We start from the raw sequence: 16,657 nt of genomic DNA, 5'->3' as shown, positions 1-16,657 counted from the left end.
TAAACATTTTATAAATATAAAAATATGTATTATTAATAACAATTATTGTTCACAAATATTATGCATTAAAATTGTAAAAATGCATTCTTCTTTATAAATAGTCACAGTCAAGCTGAATTGAAATTATCTAACACACACTACAGCTGATGCGTATTTTCAGTTATGGAAAGTAAACTTAAAGGTGGTTATAAATGTTATTCTGGTTACATCAGAGGGTTAGTCTTTGATATACTTCAATACACAATACGTTATGACTGCCTGTTTAAGCGGACGTAAATGAGACAATAAATTGTGCTCTTTAGCTCATACTGTATCATCCTCTGCTTTTAGAGGAGAAATCTTTATTTCAACATAGCAAAAAATAAAATTGTTACATATTTTACAAAATTGCATAATCAAATTATGCACGTTTGGAGTTAAATCCATTATGTAATCCTTTATTTTTGCTTAAAGAAAGCAAGGTCTTAAATCTAAAGGTACATAAATGTGCCCAAATATATCAAAAGAAAATGCTGCTGTTGTATTACAGAGTTATACTAGTACATGTGAAATACCAGAACATCAGTATGTAGGAAAACAATATTTTAAACAATCTCATAAATAATTTTTGGTATGAAACTCTTAATATACATATTTACACTTGCTTCTCCACAAAAAGTATTTGGGCGTAAACAGTCCCCGTGCAGTGTGTTTCGGGCTCAAGTTGTGCACATCCAGTGGAGTCTGTTTTCAGTTCAGGATTCGGTTTCACCAGCTCCAGCTCTGCGTATGTCAGACTGTCCTCTACCACCCTTGGCTTGAGGGCGAGAAGAGCGAAGACAGGGCGTTTCAGATATATGAACACTACAGTATGTGGTCAGAGGTCTAAAAGGGGCGTTTAGTATTCACTGAGGAATGTGGGGTCAGACAGAACAACATGAAATTATAGGTATAATTTTAGGATTGTTCGTAGACGGATGGAACTAGGAGTCTCAAGTAGGAACAAGCACTTCATCTGATAAGTAGATATTTCAGATGGTCAAAGCAAGTACTTCTAAAAAGGGAATGCACACAACACAAGTGGACAGAGCAGAAGCATAGATCAATTCATGTCCTCCGATACCCTATCAATTACACTCATTTAAACAATTTCACAACACAATGCTGGATCTTAAAACATTTTCTTTTCTTTTTTTTTTGCTGCTTTTCTGCATTTCTGTGATTATTTCCCTGGAAACTAATCTAATAAGAATCAACCATGTTAAATAAATAATCACGCTTTGGAAAGCAATAATAGTAAATAAAATTATAACACCCATAAATGGAGGTAGGTATAGCAATAACTGTGGCGAACATAGAGCTCTATGAGAAAGCTACATTATTTCCCTCTTGCATGTTTCTAGTCTGTGAAAATTCAATTGAGAGGCTAAAGAAAGTGCGTTGTTAGATGCAAATTTAAAATTGTGAATAAAAAGATTACACATACAAAATTAATTATGAAAAACATTATAAAAGTAATTTAGCAAGATATATATTTAGGGCAATTATGAAACCGTATCAGCATCACTTAATCTTTTTAACGTTTTAGCATGAAAGCAAATAATGCTCTTATGTAAAATGAATTCGATAAGAGTCGGCATTCCTACCATTTTTGTAGGTTGTGGCTTTAAAAGTTTGCTTCTACGTGGTTTTCTTGGTGCAGGTGCTAGAAAACAAACCAAAGAAAACATAATATGAAAAATATATAGATTTTCAAGGGTTCGAAATTTGGAAACACTTCACAATAAGGTTCTATAGTGTACCATTAGTCAATGGAATAGCAAGCATTTATTAACCTTGGTTAATGTTAATTTCTACATTCACTAATACATTTTAAATGTTAAATTAACAGTAATTAATGTATATTGAATGAATGTGAGGACAAAAGCATCTGCCAAATGCATAAATGCAATAGTGTATTTATAATTTAATATGAACCTATATTATTAAACGCCATTAAAAAGTTCATTGTTGGTTCATGATACCTAATGCATTAACTAATGTTACCCAATATTTTTGATATGACAATATGTACGCAGGGAGTACATGGTGTTTCAATGTACCTTTAGCTGGTATCTGTGGTGGTGGTAGTGGTTCAGTGACGTCTCTGAGATGAGGTTTGTGTCGTTTCTCTTTTCTGTGCATTGCGGGAGAGGAGCTGGACACACTGGTTACTGTCTCCCCTGAGCTGGACATTTAAAACAGAACAATGTTACGCTTAGAATCAATCTAAGAATCAATCATACATACATAACAGTAAAGCAGTGGTAAACCAGGTCTACCTGTTTTCTGGGCACTTCACAAGGTAATAATTGGCTAGATGGAGACAGACCAAGCATAAAAAACATTAGAAACAAATTAATAAATAATCTATGTGACATAACAAGAAAAACAGGATTGTACAACACGAAAATAATTTCATTTTGAAATGAATTTTTGCACTGATGACATTGTATCGTTAAAGTATCGGGTAAATAATTTGGACTCTAGGGTAAAAAGCTCATCACCTCGTAGTCTTCGTTTGTGCTGTAGGTGCTGACATGTGATAGTCATGGCAAAGACAAGCATGCAGACCAGACCGACAGAGCAGATGAGCACAGCACACAGATACAAATCTGAAAAAGATCACAGCAAAATAATGCGCTGTAAACACGTTATTACAATGAGCGCGAACCCTGCAAACAAACAAATGATAACATTCTCCAACAATCAGTATTACATTCTTTTTACTTTTAACAAATGTTATTAAAACTATGAATTACACCCACAATAATGTGTTGTTTTATTTTGTGTTTAAAATGTAGTGGATTTTGTAATAATGCAGTGGAAATGTTGTAAAGAGTCATAAACCAAGGAAGAATCTTTATTCCAATAAAAGCTTGGGCAAAGCTGACCACAAAAATAAACCAAACACTGTGAGCACACTTGATTTACACTTGGTTGAATTTGGTTTGGTCTTTCTCCACCGGAAGGGAGGAGATGTAACACACTAGCCAAAAGCTATCTAACACTAAGCTGTGATCCAAGCCAGTGTCTTTATCAGTGATTGAGACCATACACCAGACTGCAATAAACAAGCTCTATTTTATTACAATATTGAGGCAACAGCATACCTTCAAACATGCTCCATATGACATCAGCTTTTCCTGTGCTTGGTGTATGATGTACTGAAAACATTAAGAGAGAGAGAGAGAAAGAGAAAGACAGACATAAATACAGCTGCAATTAAGGGGCCAACCACAAAAAAAGGCATGATGAGTTATGCAAGCATTGCTGGGAGCATCAGAGCAACTGCAACAATTAATAATTAAAGACATTTTTAAAATATTTTTGGTAAAAATCCCAAATACAATCATCACTTTGACATGGGTGGCACTGTTACCAAATTGATGTGTTAGGAGACAATGACACATATGAAGTTTAAGGTCAATATGCCAAAGCGTTGCAGATTTATAGCCTCAAAATAAGCTTGGCACCATGCCATCAAATTTGTTGATGTGTTCGAAAAAGTAGCTTTTCAAAAAAAAAAAAAAAAAATGAAATGGCAGACAGCAAGTTTGACCGAATATGGCATAATTGGTATTATTGTTCTTGGTATGACTCAAGGAATCTATAAAGACCAGTTTCATTAAAATAAACACTGAATTAAAAGAGTTTTATGATTTTTGGGCAAACCGTTCAGTTATAAGCAAATAAAGCTATTTTTCATGTCTCCTGACCAGTAGGTAGAGCTGTGCCAAAATGCAGCATGTTGCCTCAGGTCATGCTTGTGATTACATGTACCAATATTCGTCTCAATACGCTAAAGCGCTGCGGAGATATAGGCTGCATGCAAAATCGCAGACTTAAACAGTATGTGACAAAAGAAGTATGTCCAAATTCAAAGTACTCGTAAAAGAGTAGGCAAAAAGGACCCGGATGACCTACTTCCGATTCTGAAGTGTGCATATGATGAACACTTTACTATCCCATGAGGCCCCGGGAGAGGATTTGTGAATGGCAGTGAAGCGGGTAGGTCACATTATAATGACAACATGGCGAATGTAGTATGTCCAGATTACATTCATTCTACACACTCTCATACTATATAGAATATACTTTTTTAGCTGTCGTGAAGTAGCCTAATTACTTTTTCAAAATAAGTACCTATTCAAGAGAGTATGCTAGAAGAAGAAGGACAGCTAACGGATACAATGGACCCTTTTCACATATCCGGGGTTCTCAGAAGCAGAATTTGTCAAAGTCGGGTAAATTTCTATAGCGGTGAATGGGAGATGAAAGCAAATATAATTTTGAATTTGCATTTGCTCTAATAGCAAAAGAAAAAAATCCGCAATAGCGTTTCTACAACTTTCAAAAGAGGGAAAAATATAGAGATTGATTACAGCAGTCAGAAGAGAAAGATGTCTAATTTACTGTCACTCCCTCAGCTGTTGTATTAGAAACTGCGTTATTTTGCTTTTTACAATTTACTGCCAAGGCAATATAACACAAAGTATATTTAAAAATGAAAATATTAAACACTTTACTAGATTTGCGATGTTGATAACTGTGGTAACGCACCATCATCAGTCCATGAAAAGGGTACATAGGTGCCTTAAAACTTGACAGTGCTAATAAAATGCCATTACAATTTTAAATGACACTTCATTTATGTAGCTGGTTGGAAGCATTCGAAGTAAAAAAAAAAGCGTTTAAAAGTTAACCCTCTGGGGTCTGAGGTGTTTTTGGAGTCCTTGAGATGTTCCGACATGCCCTGACATTTGTGCTTTTTTCAGTTGCTTATAAACATATCAATGGCAAAGGTGTAATTACACTCTATTTAGCACAAACAGGACTACCATAATATGTGAGCCACATGTATGTACATGTTTTCATTTTTGAGAGAATAATGTTTATGCATGGTTATTGAAAAAACTAAAAATGAAAGTTTCTGAAATAAGGCCACAAAACACATACTAAATATGTGTCAATAAGACTTTTGACTAATGGATTTTTTTCTTCAAAACGATGTGAAAATCATCCTGCCTAATCATTCACATAAAACGATACATTGATTTAAGTTTTGTGAAACACTTTTAGTTTGGAAAGCCAATATGCGGATGGGGCGTAAACGCTCCAACAGCATCATGCATATTTAGTAGTTCACACCTGATGAGACAATGCCCCTGCATACTTAATGAGCCATTCATTCAGGTGTGTCACCTATAGCCACAAGAAAGAATACAAGAGCAATATATATATATAGAAATTATTGAACTTAAATACAAGCTTCATAAAAATGATCATTCTAGAAGAAAATTTCAGATGGCATTTAGAGGCTTTTGCATCTGAACTCTTCATATACACACACACACACACACACACACACACACATATATATATATATACACACTACCAAATTGGTTCACAGTTGGAAGCATCGCAATTTTATTTTTTTTTTCACAAATTGTGCTTGCAAATTGTATAATATCCAAGGTAAACATGTCTAGTAATTGTGCAGTTAATTCTCATACTGTATTTTCAGTTTTGGAATATTTATCCTCTCCCCAAATTTGTCACTAATAAAACACAATACAAATTATTTCAAGAAAAAAATTATATTTACCTTTTAATAGTTTGTTTACATCTACCTTGTAAATATATATTTTTTATTAAAAAGGTTACAATTACAACAACAATTCAAGTGTAATCTTTCTTTGTAAAAACTAAAGTATACAAAACGTATTATTTGATGACTTTATTTTTGACAAAACATACTATATTTAACATATGAGCAAAATTGGCAAACAAAATCTTATTTGATGTGGCAGTCTATTGTACAGTAAAAACTTTATAATCTATTCAAAACTAGTCAACGTCTTTCAAAACTAAAGTATACATTTTATCATACGTATTTCAAAGTAAAGGATTCATTAGTTAGTTGATGACTTTATTTTTGACAAAACATACAGTATATATTCCTCATCTCAGTATAGCAATAGAGTTTGCTAAAAGCTGTTCATACAGCAGTATTTGAAAATCGATAATATTTTGTAAAATTACATTTATATTTGCATTTATGTCAAAACCTAGACACTTTTAAACATCAAAATGACATTTATTAATATGTATTCGTGTAAAAATGTCATATAAACAGATTTTCATATTTAATTTTGCATGGAAACGCTTCCAAGACGCTTGCGTGTCGCGTGAAAAATAGGCGTCGGTTCTATTTATAGCATGCACGCGTTGCTGTATATCTGCAGTGACAAAGCAATTCGCGTCTCACGCAGGCAGTGTGCAAACTCAAAACTGTTAACATGGGAGCCGAAATAAAAACGGACACGCCACGCAGCTGAGACGCTTACGCCACGCATCCAGTGTGTCACCGGCCTTATCCAGCTGATGTGGGCGTTTCACAGGTTTGTATGGATCGCCTCACATTTGCGTTTGTATAGCGCGGTCTCCGTGGGCGGAGTCACATTAAAACTTAATTAGCTGAGATGAGAACGACTGACATCTCTCTCTTTACATACATATTACATAAACTGTGAATATTTGTTTTTTATAAAAATTACTTAATTTAAAAGAAGAGAATTCAAGCTTCATGCCTGTGTGTCTGTATGCTTGTTTGACTGAGTATTCGCTGAGTTACAGTTCATTTTCGGACGCGTTTCAGAATTGACTTCACTGACAGTGAAGGCAGAACTCGCATCATGTTTATTTTTCTTTATTTGGCGAAAAGCACAACACTTTGTTTTTATTATGAGTATGCACAAAAAAAATACACACTAAACAGGATCGATTGATGTATAACACAAGCATATAAGATAAAAATTAATATTAGTATTTAGATTTTTTTTTTTGCAGTGATAAGGACCGACCTCAGGGGGTTAAAAAAGAAAGAAAACAGATCTTATGAGCACTGGAATCAGTTTGTAGTTTTATTGACCTTTGGGGTTAGGTTAGGTTTTTTTTTTTTTTTTTTCAATTGCAAACTTGTTTGGGATGTTGTGGATTGTATTGCACTTAACATTTGTATTGCAACTTTACAATCTAAGTTCAGGGGAAAATCTCTGTATTATCATATTGTTGAAAATTTGGGTCAAGTCTCAACCCGGTCATTCTCTCCAACATCTTGTTTACTGTGGATATTTTTTGCAGGGTTGTGCTTGATGAGGCTTCAATATGACCAGGCAAGGACATTTAGTTTAAAAGGAAGTTGCATTAGCGGCCTCTAAAAATACTTAACCTTTGACCCTGAGAAATGTGGCTTTAATAAATCTATCACAGAAAGCTTATAAACAGCTATTAATACATTCAGCATGCATTACATCAATGTTTAAATATTTAATATTTGTTTACCTGGGAAACTAAGTTCAGATTTTTGAGAATACATGGAAAATCATACTCTTTCTCTCATTCATTCTTTAAGTTTTCTTCGTTCAATGCTTGCTGCATGGCATTTTTTAAACAGGTCAGGGGAAATTGCTTGCAGATGTTGAGAGCACTGTTGGAGAGAATTACTTTCAAAGATAATTGTAAGATAGTTAAAACTTCAAATGGGCTCAATAAAATGTAGATGATTGAATGATGAAACGCAATAAAAAGTGTAAGCAAGAACCTTGTTATTTGTGTGCCATTAGCATGACAAAAACTTGAAATTTCCTGTACACTCCCTCCATCTGCCAATGGTCAGCCAGAAACATAGTTCTGCCCCTAAACCAATACCATGAGTCAGTGTTGCTGTGTTGGTCAGGTTACCCCTTAAATGCATGAATGTTTCGCCAATCATTATTACATATTCGGGTATTTAGCGACCCGGATCTATATCTAACACGGCTGGATCTCTACCTTCTCGGTAATATAAAACTCTCCTGATATTAGAGTAACAATTACAGGAGAATCAAATAAAGCATATTTTGTTTCCTTTTGGAGCTTGAAATGGTTCAGTTTGAGCAGATGTTTCATGCCATCATCACTGTCCTCGTCAGAGCTCATTTTCCAGCATCTGGCTCATATTCGCAACCTCAAACATATTCTAAAAACTATCATTTTCAACATCTTCAAAATCAATATTTTGATCGCTGACAGCTTCTTCACCAGATCCACCATCAAGTGACAGTGACTAATATTTGATTGCGTTCAGTACTTGCTCTGCAATAAATCGCTGAGCCATTTCAAGTTTTGCTGATGATACTTCCTAATCTTTTGTTTTCTGTCTGCGGTAACTATGAGTGAAACGTCACTTCATCATTGTGTATCAGATATTGCCACCTTGTGGAAAATTGGTGAATTGCACTTATTCAGTCATCAGAGATTAAATTATTGTTGTGAAGAAAAAATATACTTGCACTGTTACACACATTGGGTCATTAGTGACCCTATATTGTAATTTTTACACAAAAAAATAATGGTAAAACAGGCATTCTTTTATAATTGTATATATTTCTTTCTTGTTAAATAGTTTATAATGAATTGATTGAGGAATACTAAGGAGGTTGATGTCTAACTTGAAAAAAATGTACGAGGATGTGGGTAGTGAATAACGTCCCAGGTCACTAAAGACCCGAGGGTTAAGATGCTAAAGAAATGTAATGGAAGGGTAAATCAATCTACAAATGGTTCTCTCTGCATATTAAGCAAGGAGAAAGGTTTTTTTTTTATATTAAAATTACACACTGTTACATTATCTTAATTACTAGAGCAGTGAAAGGCTCTAGAGAAATCCTTTCCAAAAAAAAAAAAAAAAGGACACTCTGTCCACAGCAGATATACAGTTACACATCTGATCTGCATTTTCTTTCAAGTCAAAACCATTCTATAAAACCCCTGCTAAACTGAAGGGTTCAGCACATTTTCAGATCTGCAGAAACACTGTGCAATAACACTCGAGAACAAAGTGCACACTACATTCGAAGTCAAACGGGTGAGGAACGGGGCATGTTTGAGTGCCGCTTTTGTTTTGGAAAAGCATTAAGTCATTTGCTGGCCGACCCTGTGGCTGCAGTGATGGTTGAAGTGGTTAACCCCGCTCTGTAGTCCTGCTTTGGTCTATGTTTATGGGGGATCTCAGCTAGCTGACATTGTTTTGTTGTGCATAACAAATTCCCCGGTTTAATTCAACCTACGACCTACATTTCCTTCCTTATTGCCTCTTGTTTGTTTACTCTTTCACTTGTTTTTTTCTTGAACTGGTCTCAGAGTCGGGTAAAGTGGGGTATCTGTGGTTGTCTAAACTCTACAGTAATATTCTGTTGCTTATATCCCTCAAACCCACATCTTTATATCAGAGATAAATGCTGGTGTTTATCTTCAAATAAATCATCAGCTATATGTGCACTTTATGTGGTGGTTTAAAAAAATAAACCACAGTTTTTCTCTTAAAATAAACTGCTTAAATATACAGAAATTTCACAGACTTGTTACTTTTAGAATTTAGCTTCTAAAGCATCAGTTATACAAAGAAAACTATACAAAGGAAAATGCAATGGTTATTCATTGCCGATGATGAAGGATAATAAATAACTTCACTTTTTGAATGGTACAAAGCTACTTTAAAGAAATGGTTCATCCAGAAATGAAAACTGTGTCATCATTTACTCACCCTCATGTCATTCCAAACCCATATGACTTTCTTTCTTCAGTGGAACATAAAAAAAGAAATATGACTTGTGCACTATATTCCAAGTCTTCTGAAATCTATAATAGCTTTGTGTGAGGAACAGATTGAAATGTAATTTATTATGCACTGAAAATCTTTACATATGCTCTAGTTCTCACTGGCACGTTCATGAGAGAAGCAATGTCTGATTTGTGAACGCATCATTCGTTTGAGTTGGATCTTTTCAGATGACTCGACTGATCCAGTTTACAAAATCGTGACAAAAACTGTTGAAGGTGAAGATTATCAGTGGAAAAATTTATATTTTAGTCTATTGATCACACAAAGTGATTTCAGAAGATGTATTTACAGCAAAACGCACAAGTATTATGGAATACTTTTATAAAATGTTGATGAATGATATTTTATGGTGTTTTTGCATTTTTTTTAAAGTTTAAAAGCTCTAGTAAATTCTTCAGAACATCTCCTTTTGTGTTCTATGGAAGAAAGAAAGTCATACGGCATGCAATAAGTCAACAATGACAACATCTTTTGAGTGAACTGTCCCTTTAAGTGCAAACAAATACTTCTTTGTTCTCTTCATTGTTGCTAGAATCAGGCAATTGCCGTTTATCGGGCAGATGATTAATCCAGTGGACGCTGAAGCATTGGGGACCTCTCGCTGTCCGAACACCATAGGAAAACTCATAATGCAGCCAGAGTAAATGTTTTCAGTGGCATCCTTGCCAAGCCTCCTCGCTCTATCCCCACAGCATGTCCAGGTTGCTCTCATTAACAGGCTCATGGTCTGTTTGTGTTGGCCCAAAACACATTTAGAGTGGAAATGATGTATATATGTGGAAGGTGGAACCCTGAGACTTACAAACACACCGAAGCTAGCATGTAAGAAAAGGCTACAACGTGAGAAATGGAAACGTTTACGCTTCATTTTCTTGTTGATTATTTGAAAATTTTATGGACCATTCTAAAACTATTTGGATTAGGGCTTTGAACCGTTGACATGGAGTAATGTCACTGTGAATCTGATATAGTCACTCTTTTGTGATGTTCTGAAAAGACAGACCATCCCCTCTGTAAAAGAGGTTTACAAATAGCTAACAATGACCTTTGTCACTAATTGTGGAATTGAAATTGACCCTGTGCTGGATGTACTGAAGGATTAGTGAACTGGAGGAAACAGCTGTCGTGTGGTTAGCCCTGACCGTGGCAAGACATCACTCTTACACCACATCCAACTCAACCACAGTGTTCGCTGGCACTAGTGACTAGGCTCTGAGTTGAACGGTTAGTTTTAAACGCCGATACTCCAGATTGCTTACTTGCATTAAAAAAAAAGCTTTCACATTGTGCAATTTTTCTAATCAAATGCGTCTTGCATTTTTTTGTTATTGCACTAATTAATTTGTCCAAAAGGAATGGAGGAGGTGGTCCAACAACAACAACAACAAACTTACGCACATTGGAGAAATTATCGTAACATCAAATGTATGATGGTTTCTACGCAACATTTTATAAATGAGGCCCATAATGTCTCACAAGAACAATTCAGATGAGTTGAATGTTGAAGAGTCCAAACTTTCGGATTGTACTCGTAGTACACAGTGCTCTGTTTTGGTATGCATCAAAACAGAGAAGCCACAAAGTTAGCTTGACAAAAATGTCAAAATGGCAGACGTGTCAACTACCAAAACACACTGCAAATGTGGTTTCAATGTATGATTAATCATTCAGTATTTGTATAACGTGCAATAAGTAAAAAAAAACAAAAATGCTTTTTGGTGCTTGGACTCAGGTTTACTAACATGCTAAAGCTAATGGTCGCACTAAATGAGAGGATGCACATTTGACATATGAAAAAGGTGAATGCTTCTATATAAAAAAAAAAAAGTGTTTCATTTGAGACAACATTAGCCTTCAGAATTCATATACTGAATGGCTGAGTACATAATGTATTTTACATCATTTAATAAAAAAATCCTCAAGTTACCTCTTAATTCCATGCTCCCTGTTCCATTCGACAAGGCCCTCCACTTGTTTCTGTGCTTCCGTATTTCCTGCACTTTACAGGTGTAGTTACCCCCATCCTCCAGGGACACATTCAGGATAAGCAGACGGTAGATCTGTCCGTCCATTTCTTCCCACAGGCGGAACTTTGTCTGGGGAAAGTGCTTGCTGTAGTTGCCGTAATACTTGGCTTTCTTCATGCCCATCCTGACCACGAGGTGCTCGTCTTCAGGAGTGGGGAAGTAGAGCCAACGTAGCACCAGGACACTGCTGCTTCTCTTCCTCTGAGACACTAAGCAGGACAAAGTGATGTTGTCTCCTTCCATACACATGCTGACTGGCCCAGGGGTGACGGACACATTTAAAGCGGCACTCAGCTCTGGGGAAAAAAACAACATGTTTCTCTGTATTATTACTGCTAATGTATATTGATTTAAATCCAAGAAAGTCATTCCTAATTTAAATGTGCATACAGAAGAGAAATAAAAGAGATCATGAAAAGAAATCTTGAAAGATAAAAAATAGCAAATTTGACCATAGTTTTTTTTTTTTTTTTAAATGTATAATATAAATGATATTTATCCTTCAATTTTCTTTGGAGCTTCATTTGTGATATCTCCTATTTTGGCCTAAATCCATGACCATTAAAGGGTGTAAAATATTTTGAATGCATCTGGGCTCAATATGCTCTGCCAAACAGAAACTACAGGTGGAAAACATTTGTCTGCCTTCTTGAACTAGAGGGTTGAGCAGGGAACACGACAAGAAGATTGTATCCAGCTGTTAAAAGCCTTTGTCATGTTTATGTTGTGTCCCAATTACTCGAGTCCCTCAGGGGTCAAGCTGGGCTCTGTTTTCAATTCAAAAACCACATCACAAGAGAGATTTGGACATAAACAAAAAGAAAGAATCCTAGTTGCTTAACTAAGACTGTTCAGAACAATGCAGTCTGGCATATTTTGAAATATGCACTGGAGAAAAATACACAAATATAGAGTAAAAGTAGGTCAAAGAGGTTTAAAAGTTTTGCTTAAATAGTTTTATGCAGATAAAGACTGGAGTTACTTTACATGTGTGACAAACGTGAAGCAGTCATCTGAAAAATCATCTCACTGACCATGTACCCCCGATAGCAATTTTTGCCAGTTTCGTCACTGCATATTAAAAGGCCAACATAAACACACATCCTTACCTCCAATAAAAGCCCTAGTCAGGAGAACTATCGCAACAGCGGAGAGCTTCATTTTGCAGACCCGCAGGCTCCATAAACCCAACTAAACGTCAAGAAAAGAAAGGAGTCCCTGAGATTTTTTCTCCTTTTCTTTCTCTTTCTCCCTCTCACTGTGTGTGTGTGTGTGTGTGTGTGTGTAATCTGAAACAGTGCGTGCTCTGTTCCCAGTTAGAAACACCCCTCTTTCCCAGTCTTTCTTTTTTCACCCGCTCTCATTTTCTTTCTCTATCCTGAAATCACTCCCCCTGCCAGTGAAAAGTACGTAGGAAATGTCATTTCCCCGAGAGAGCCTTTGGAAGCAGCACAAATTTTCAGCTGGACCTACAGCATCCGAAAGTATAGGAGCAGCGGCCAGGTCTTAGTGAGGTTTAAGAACTCAGCTTAGATAATGAGTGAAGACAGTGGCATGTCTCACAATGACTCACTTTCCAAAGTGAGAGTCCAAAACCCCCTTTATATAAATATTACATTTATTATGACAGTGGTAAAAATTGAGTTTACCGTTATTCATACTATAGTTTAAAATGTAAGCTGAAAACTTAGCTAGTTCATCCAAAAAATTGTATTAATGCTGATCCAAACTCTTTCTTCTGTTAAACACAAAGGAGATTCATTTGATTCACTGATTCATTTCTTCCATGCAGTTACAATGATCGGGACTTTTAAGCTTTAAAAAAGGATGCAAAACTATTAAAGTATCTTAAAAATAGTCCATACATCTTATGCACCATGCATAATATATATAAAAGCTTTGTATAACAATTTACAAACTGACCAAAATGTCTTTCAAAATTCATACTTTGTATTCTATGGAAGAAAGAAAGTCACAGGTTTGGAATGACATGATGAGTAAATGATGACAGACTTTAAACATTGACTACTGAAAATATGTCCACAGGATGCAGTTTTCTGTCTTCAGCACACAGTTCTTGTCCACCCATCTCGTGGTTTGAAGCATAATGGTTTATTGGGTAGAGTAATGTGCTGAGCTAGTGGTTTCTCCTACTGGGAACTGCTGCCAAGAGGAGTTGAATTACACAATGTGCTTATATATAGCAACAGAGTATATGGCTACAGCTTAACACGTGTCCTGCCAGTGCAATACTTCAGCTTTTGTCTTTAACTCCGTATTTTTTGGAAAAAATTGTTCCATTGTTCTTACTGGATCAAGGAAAAATGTAATACAGCATGTTGTTATATGCTGTCTGGAGACAAAGCCTGTTGAGAATTTCACAGTCTACAATAATTTATGAAACATGTTGAACTCAACCAAAGGAGCATGTGCAAGAAAATGGCAGTTATTAGTAAACTTTGATATGCTGGGATCAGTCGGTCACTACATTAATCTACAGACATTTCCCATCTTTCAAAGCAAGCAAGCCTCATGATCACAGTCTCAGCAGACAACAATTGTCAACAAGCAATAAACAATTGTCTAAAAATGTATCTTTCAGGGCTGCCTCCAACTCACTGATTACAATATTGACTGTATTTCACAGCTTTGGATATAAAATTGGAATACTATAGCATACCTTTACTTAATACTGTGCAATATTGTGTATCTATATTTTTTAAATAACATTTGGAAAAAAGTAAGTCAAAAAACTTTAAAAATCACAGCTGATACCATATCTGGTTCCTTCATCATACTGAAAATCTAAACAGTCAATCTAAGCATTCATACTCATATATCCTTCAGAAGTATCAGTATGATGTGATGGTATTCCAAACCGCCTTAGACAATACAAGTAGTGACATTGCGTCTGTAGTTCAAATTAGTTTTTTTAAAGCTAATTTATCAGGTTTTTTTCTATTCTAATTAACCAGTTAATCAGGCCAGCAAAATGCAAGAGAAACTCAATTCATTGTAAAATAATTACATACCACATTCATTCCTGCTATCAGGACTCTACACTGACTCCATGTGGCTACATCCTCTCACACGGATCCAACTCAGTAACGCATTCACTTTATGATATATATATATATATATATATATATATATATATATATATATATATTATAGTTTATAAGGTCCCAATTGCTCCGAATGTGTATAAACCAGTGTGTGTATGTGTGTTTTTGTGTGTGCGCCAATCAAAAAAAAAACGTTATCACTTATGTTACCCTTGTAGATAATGTAAGACACAGTGATTCTTACACTTATTCAATTACAGTTTAAGACATTGCCCACCCGCAGACCTGACTCCTGCAGCGAAATCATGCATTTCATATCAGAGTAGATTAAAAGGGCTCATGGAGAGAAGCTCTCAGTCAATCAGTAAGTGGCTCGTTAATGTAATACACGAGTCAGCGGGAGATACGGAATAACACGCACAACAACATCTCGGCTAACACAAGAGCCTCGGGTCCGGTCTCTTCTTCGGACATCTCCGGTATGGTCAGTGCTATAGGTTCAGTTAGGTGCTCGACCGACCTCCACAGATGCCTCTTAAAGTTTTTAATGGGAGTCGAGAATCAGGGGAAATCAAAAGGAGATGCTCTCTCATATCTCTGGTATATGTAGCATCTCGAGGGAGCTCTTGTTAAACTCATTTGGGCCACTCGCAAGGCAACAAAGCAACACAAAGACACCCTTCCATTAAATCACTCGCTCAGTTTGTTTGTTTATTGGCTCTGCCATTAGGGCAAATTATTCTCAGTTAATTGGTTTTATAATTATACCACTGGATATGCAGAGGACCAGCGTTGTGGCACTCAAAAAAAAAGACCCAGCGTGGAAATGGGACTGTTTAATGTCCTAGATTATTTACATATTATAGCCTGTTGCCGTTCCCCACCAGCCTCACGGTGTCAGTAAACCGTGACGTATTTCTGGGAATAAAACTCTTGAATCATGATCTTTGGAAGTTTGGAACAAGGCTTATTAGCTGTGAACCACTGAAATACTGTAGGAGGCCCAGTGGATCAGCATTTTTAAAAATCCCATAAGATATGAATTAAATCAAATAGATAGGGCTGTATATAAAAGCGTTTTGTCACTCAGAATTCATCACAATTCAGTTCATTCTCTTGTAAAAGCATGTAAGGGAAGATCTATTGACATTTTCATTTAAATGACTGTGGGGTTTTAATAAAAAGAGACAGAGCAGGCCCCTCAGGAGGGAGTCATTTAGCTCAAGCTTTATTCAGATGGGGGCGGTGGCTGATTAAGTCACAGACCAGCTAATATCCCTGATACAATCAATATCCGAGAACATTACAGAGGCCATAAGAAGGGCTATGCGTTATTTTCTCTCAACGGGATTTTGTAAATGAGCCTGGGAGTATAGTGATGTTACTGTAATATTTGATGGCTTAAGTACTTTCAGTGACAGTGATTATTGACGGTGTTAATTATTAGCCTTTGATAGGAAAACAACAGAAGCCACACTACAGAGTTTATATAAAAACAACTGTCATTTCAATTAAGATTCAACAACTCCCTCACAATTCATTTAGTTTGTATTATGTGGACTTCATATAATGACAAAGTGATTAAACACTCTCCTCGCCTGCCATTGGTTAGATAAACAGATAGCCTCGCCCCCAAACTCACACCATTGGTTGAGCCGATGTTGCTGTGTTGGGCCAACAAACAGCGTTTGTGTGCTTATACTGACAATCCACGTACAAATACAAAAGGCATTATTGTTTGTAGATATTTTTAGTCCAAAATAAAGCGAAAGAGAGTGTGCAAGCAGTGGTCTCAATATCTTGACAACAAAAATAAACTAAGAGTGTATTAAAACAACATTGTTATCTGTTACCTTTTAAAGCATTTAGAAATATTTGAC

General features: G+C 35.9%; 1 protein-coding gene across 1 annotated transcript; it reads right to left on the bottom strand.

Annotated features, from left to right (window-relative positions):
• Positions 1 to 313: 313 nt before the first annotated feature.
• vstm4a (V-set and transmembrane domain containing 4a) lies at positions 314 to 13,024 on the bottom strand. Its single transcript, XM_084092468.1, has 8 exons — positions 12,822 to 13,024; positions 11,613 to 12,008; positions 3,132 to 3,185; positions 2,526 to 2,633; positions 2,301 to 2,334; positions 2,082 to 2,206; positions 1,626 to 1,684; positions 314 to 796 (listed from the first exon to the last, which is right to left on the bottom strand). The coding sequence occupies exons 1-8, from the start codon at positions 12,871 to 12,873 to the stop codon at positions 635 to 637; spliced, it is 990 nt and encodes a 329-aa protein (XP_083948594.1). The 5' UTR covers positions 12,874 to 13,024; the 3' UTR covers positions 314 to 634.
• Between the last annotated feature and the right edge of the window lie 3,633 nt (positions 13,025 to 16,657).

The sequence above is a fragment of the Abramis brama genome (assembly GCF_963993115.1).
Source record: "Abramis brama genome assembly, chromosome: 19".
NCBI classification, from domain to species: Eukaryota; Metazoa; Chordata; class Actinopteri; order Cypriniformes; family Leuciscidae; genus Abramis; species Abramis brama.
Note: the sequence above shows the minus strand (reverse complement) of the source record. Positions and strands in the feature narration are given on the sequence as shown.

Bases quoted from the DNA above. Each gene is read 5' to 3' on its own strand.
- vstm4a (XM_084092468.1), bottom strand. From the start codon at position 12,873: ATGAAGCTCTCCGCTGTTGCGATAGTTCTCCTGACTAGGGCTTTTATT. The intron at 12,009-12,821 runs GTAAGGATGTGT...TTTTTTCCCCAG, and splicing joins GACTAGGGCTTTTATTGGAG to AGCTGAGTGCCGCTTTAAAT. The intron at 797-1,625 runs GTAGGAATGCCG...CTCGCCCTCAAG, and splicing joins AGCCACAACCTACAAAAATG to CCAAGGGTGGTAGAGGACAG.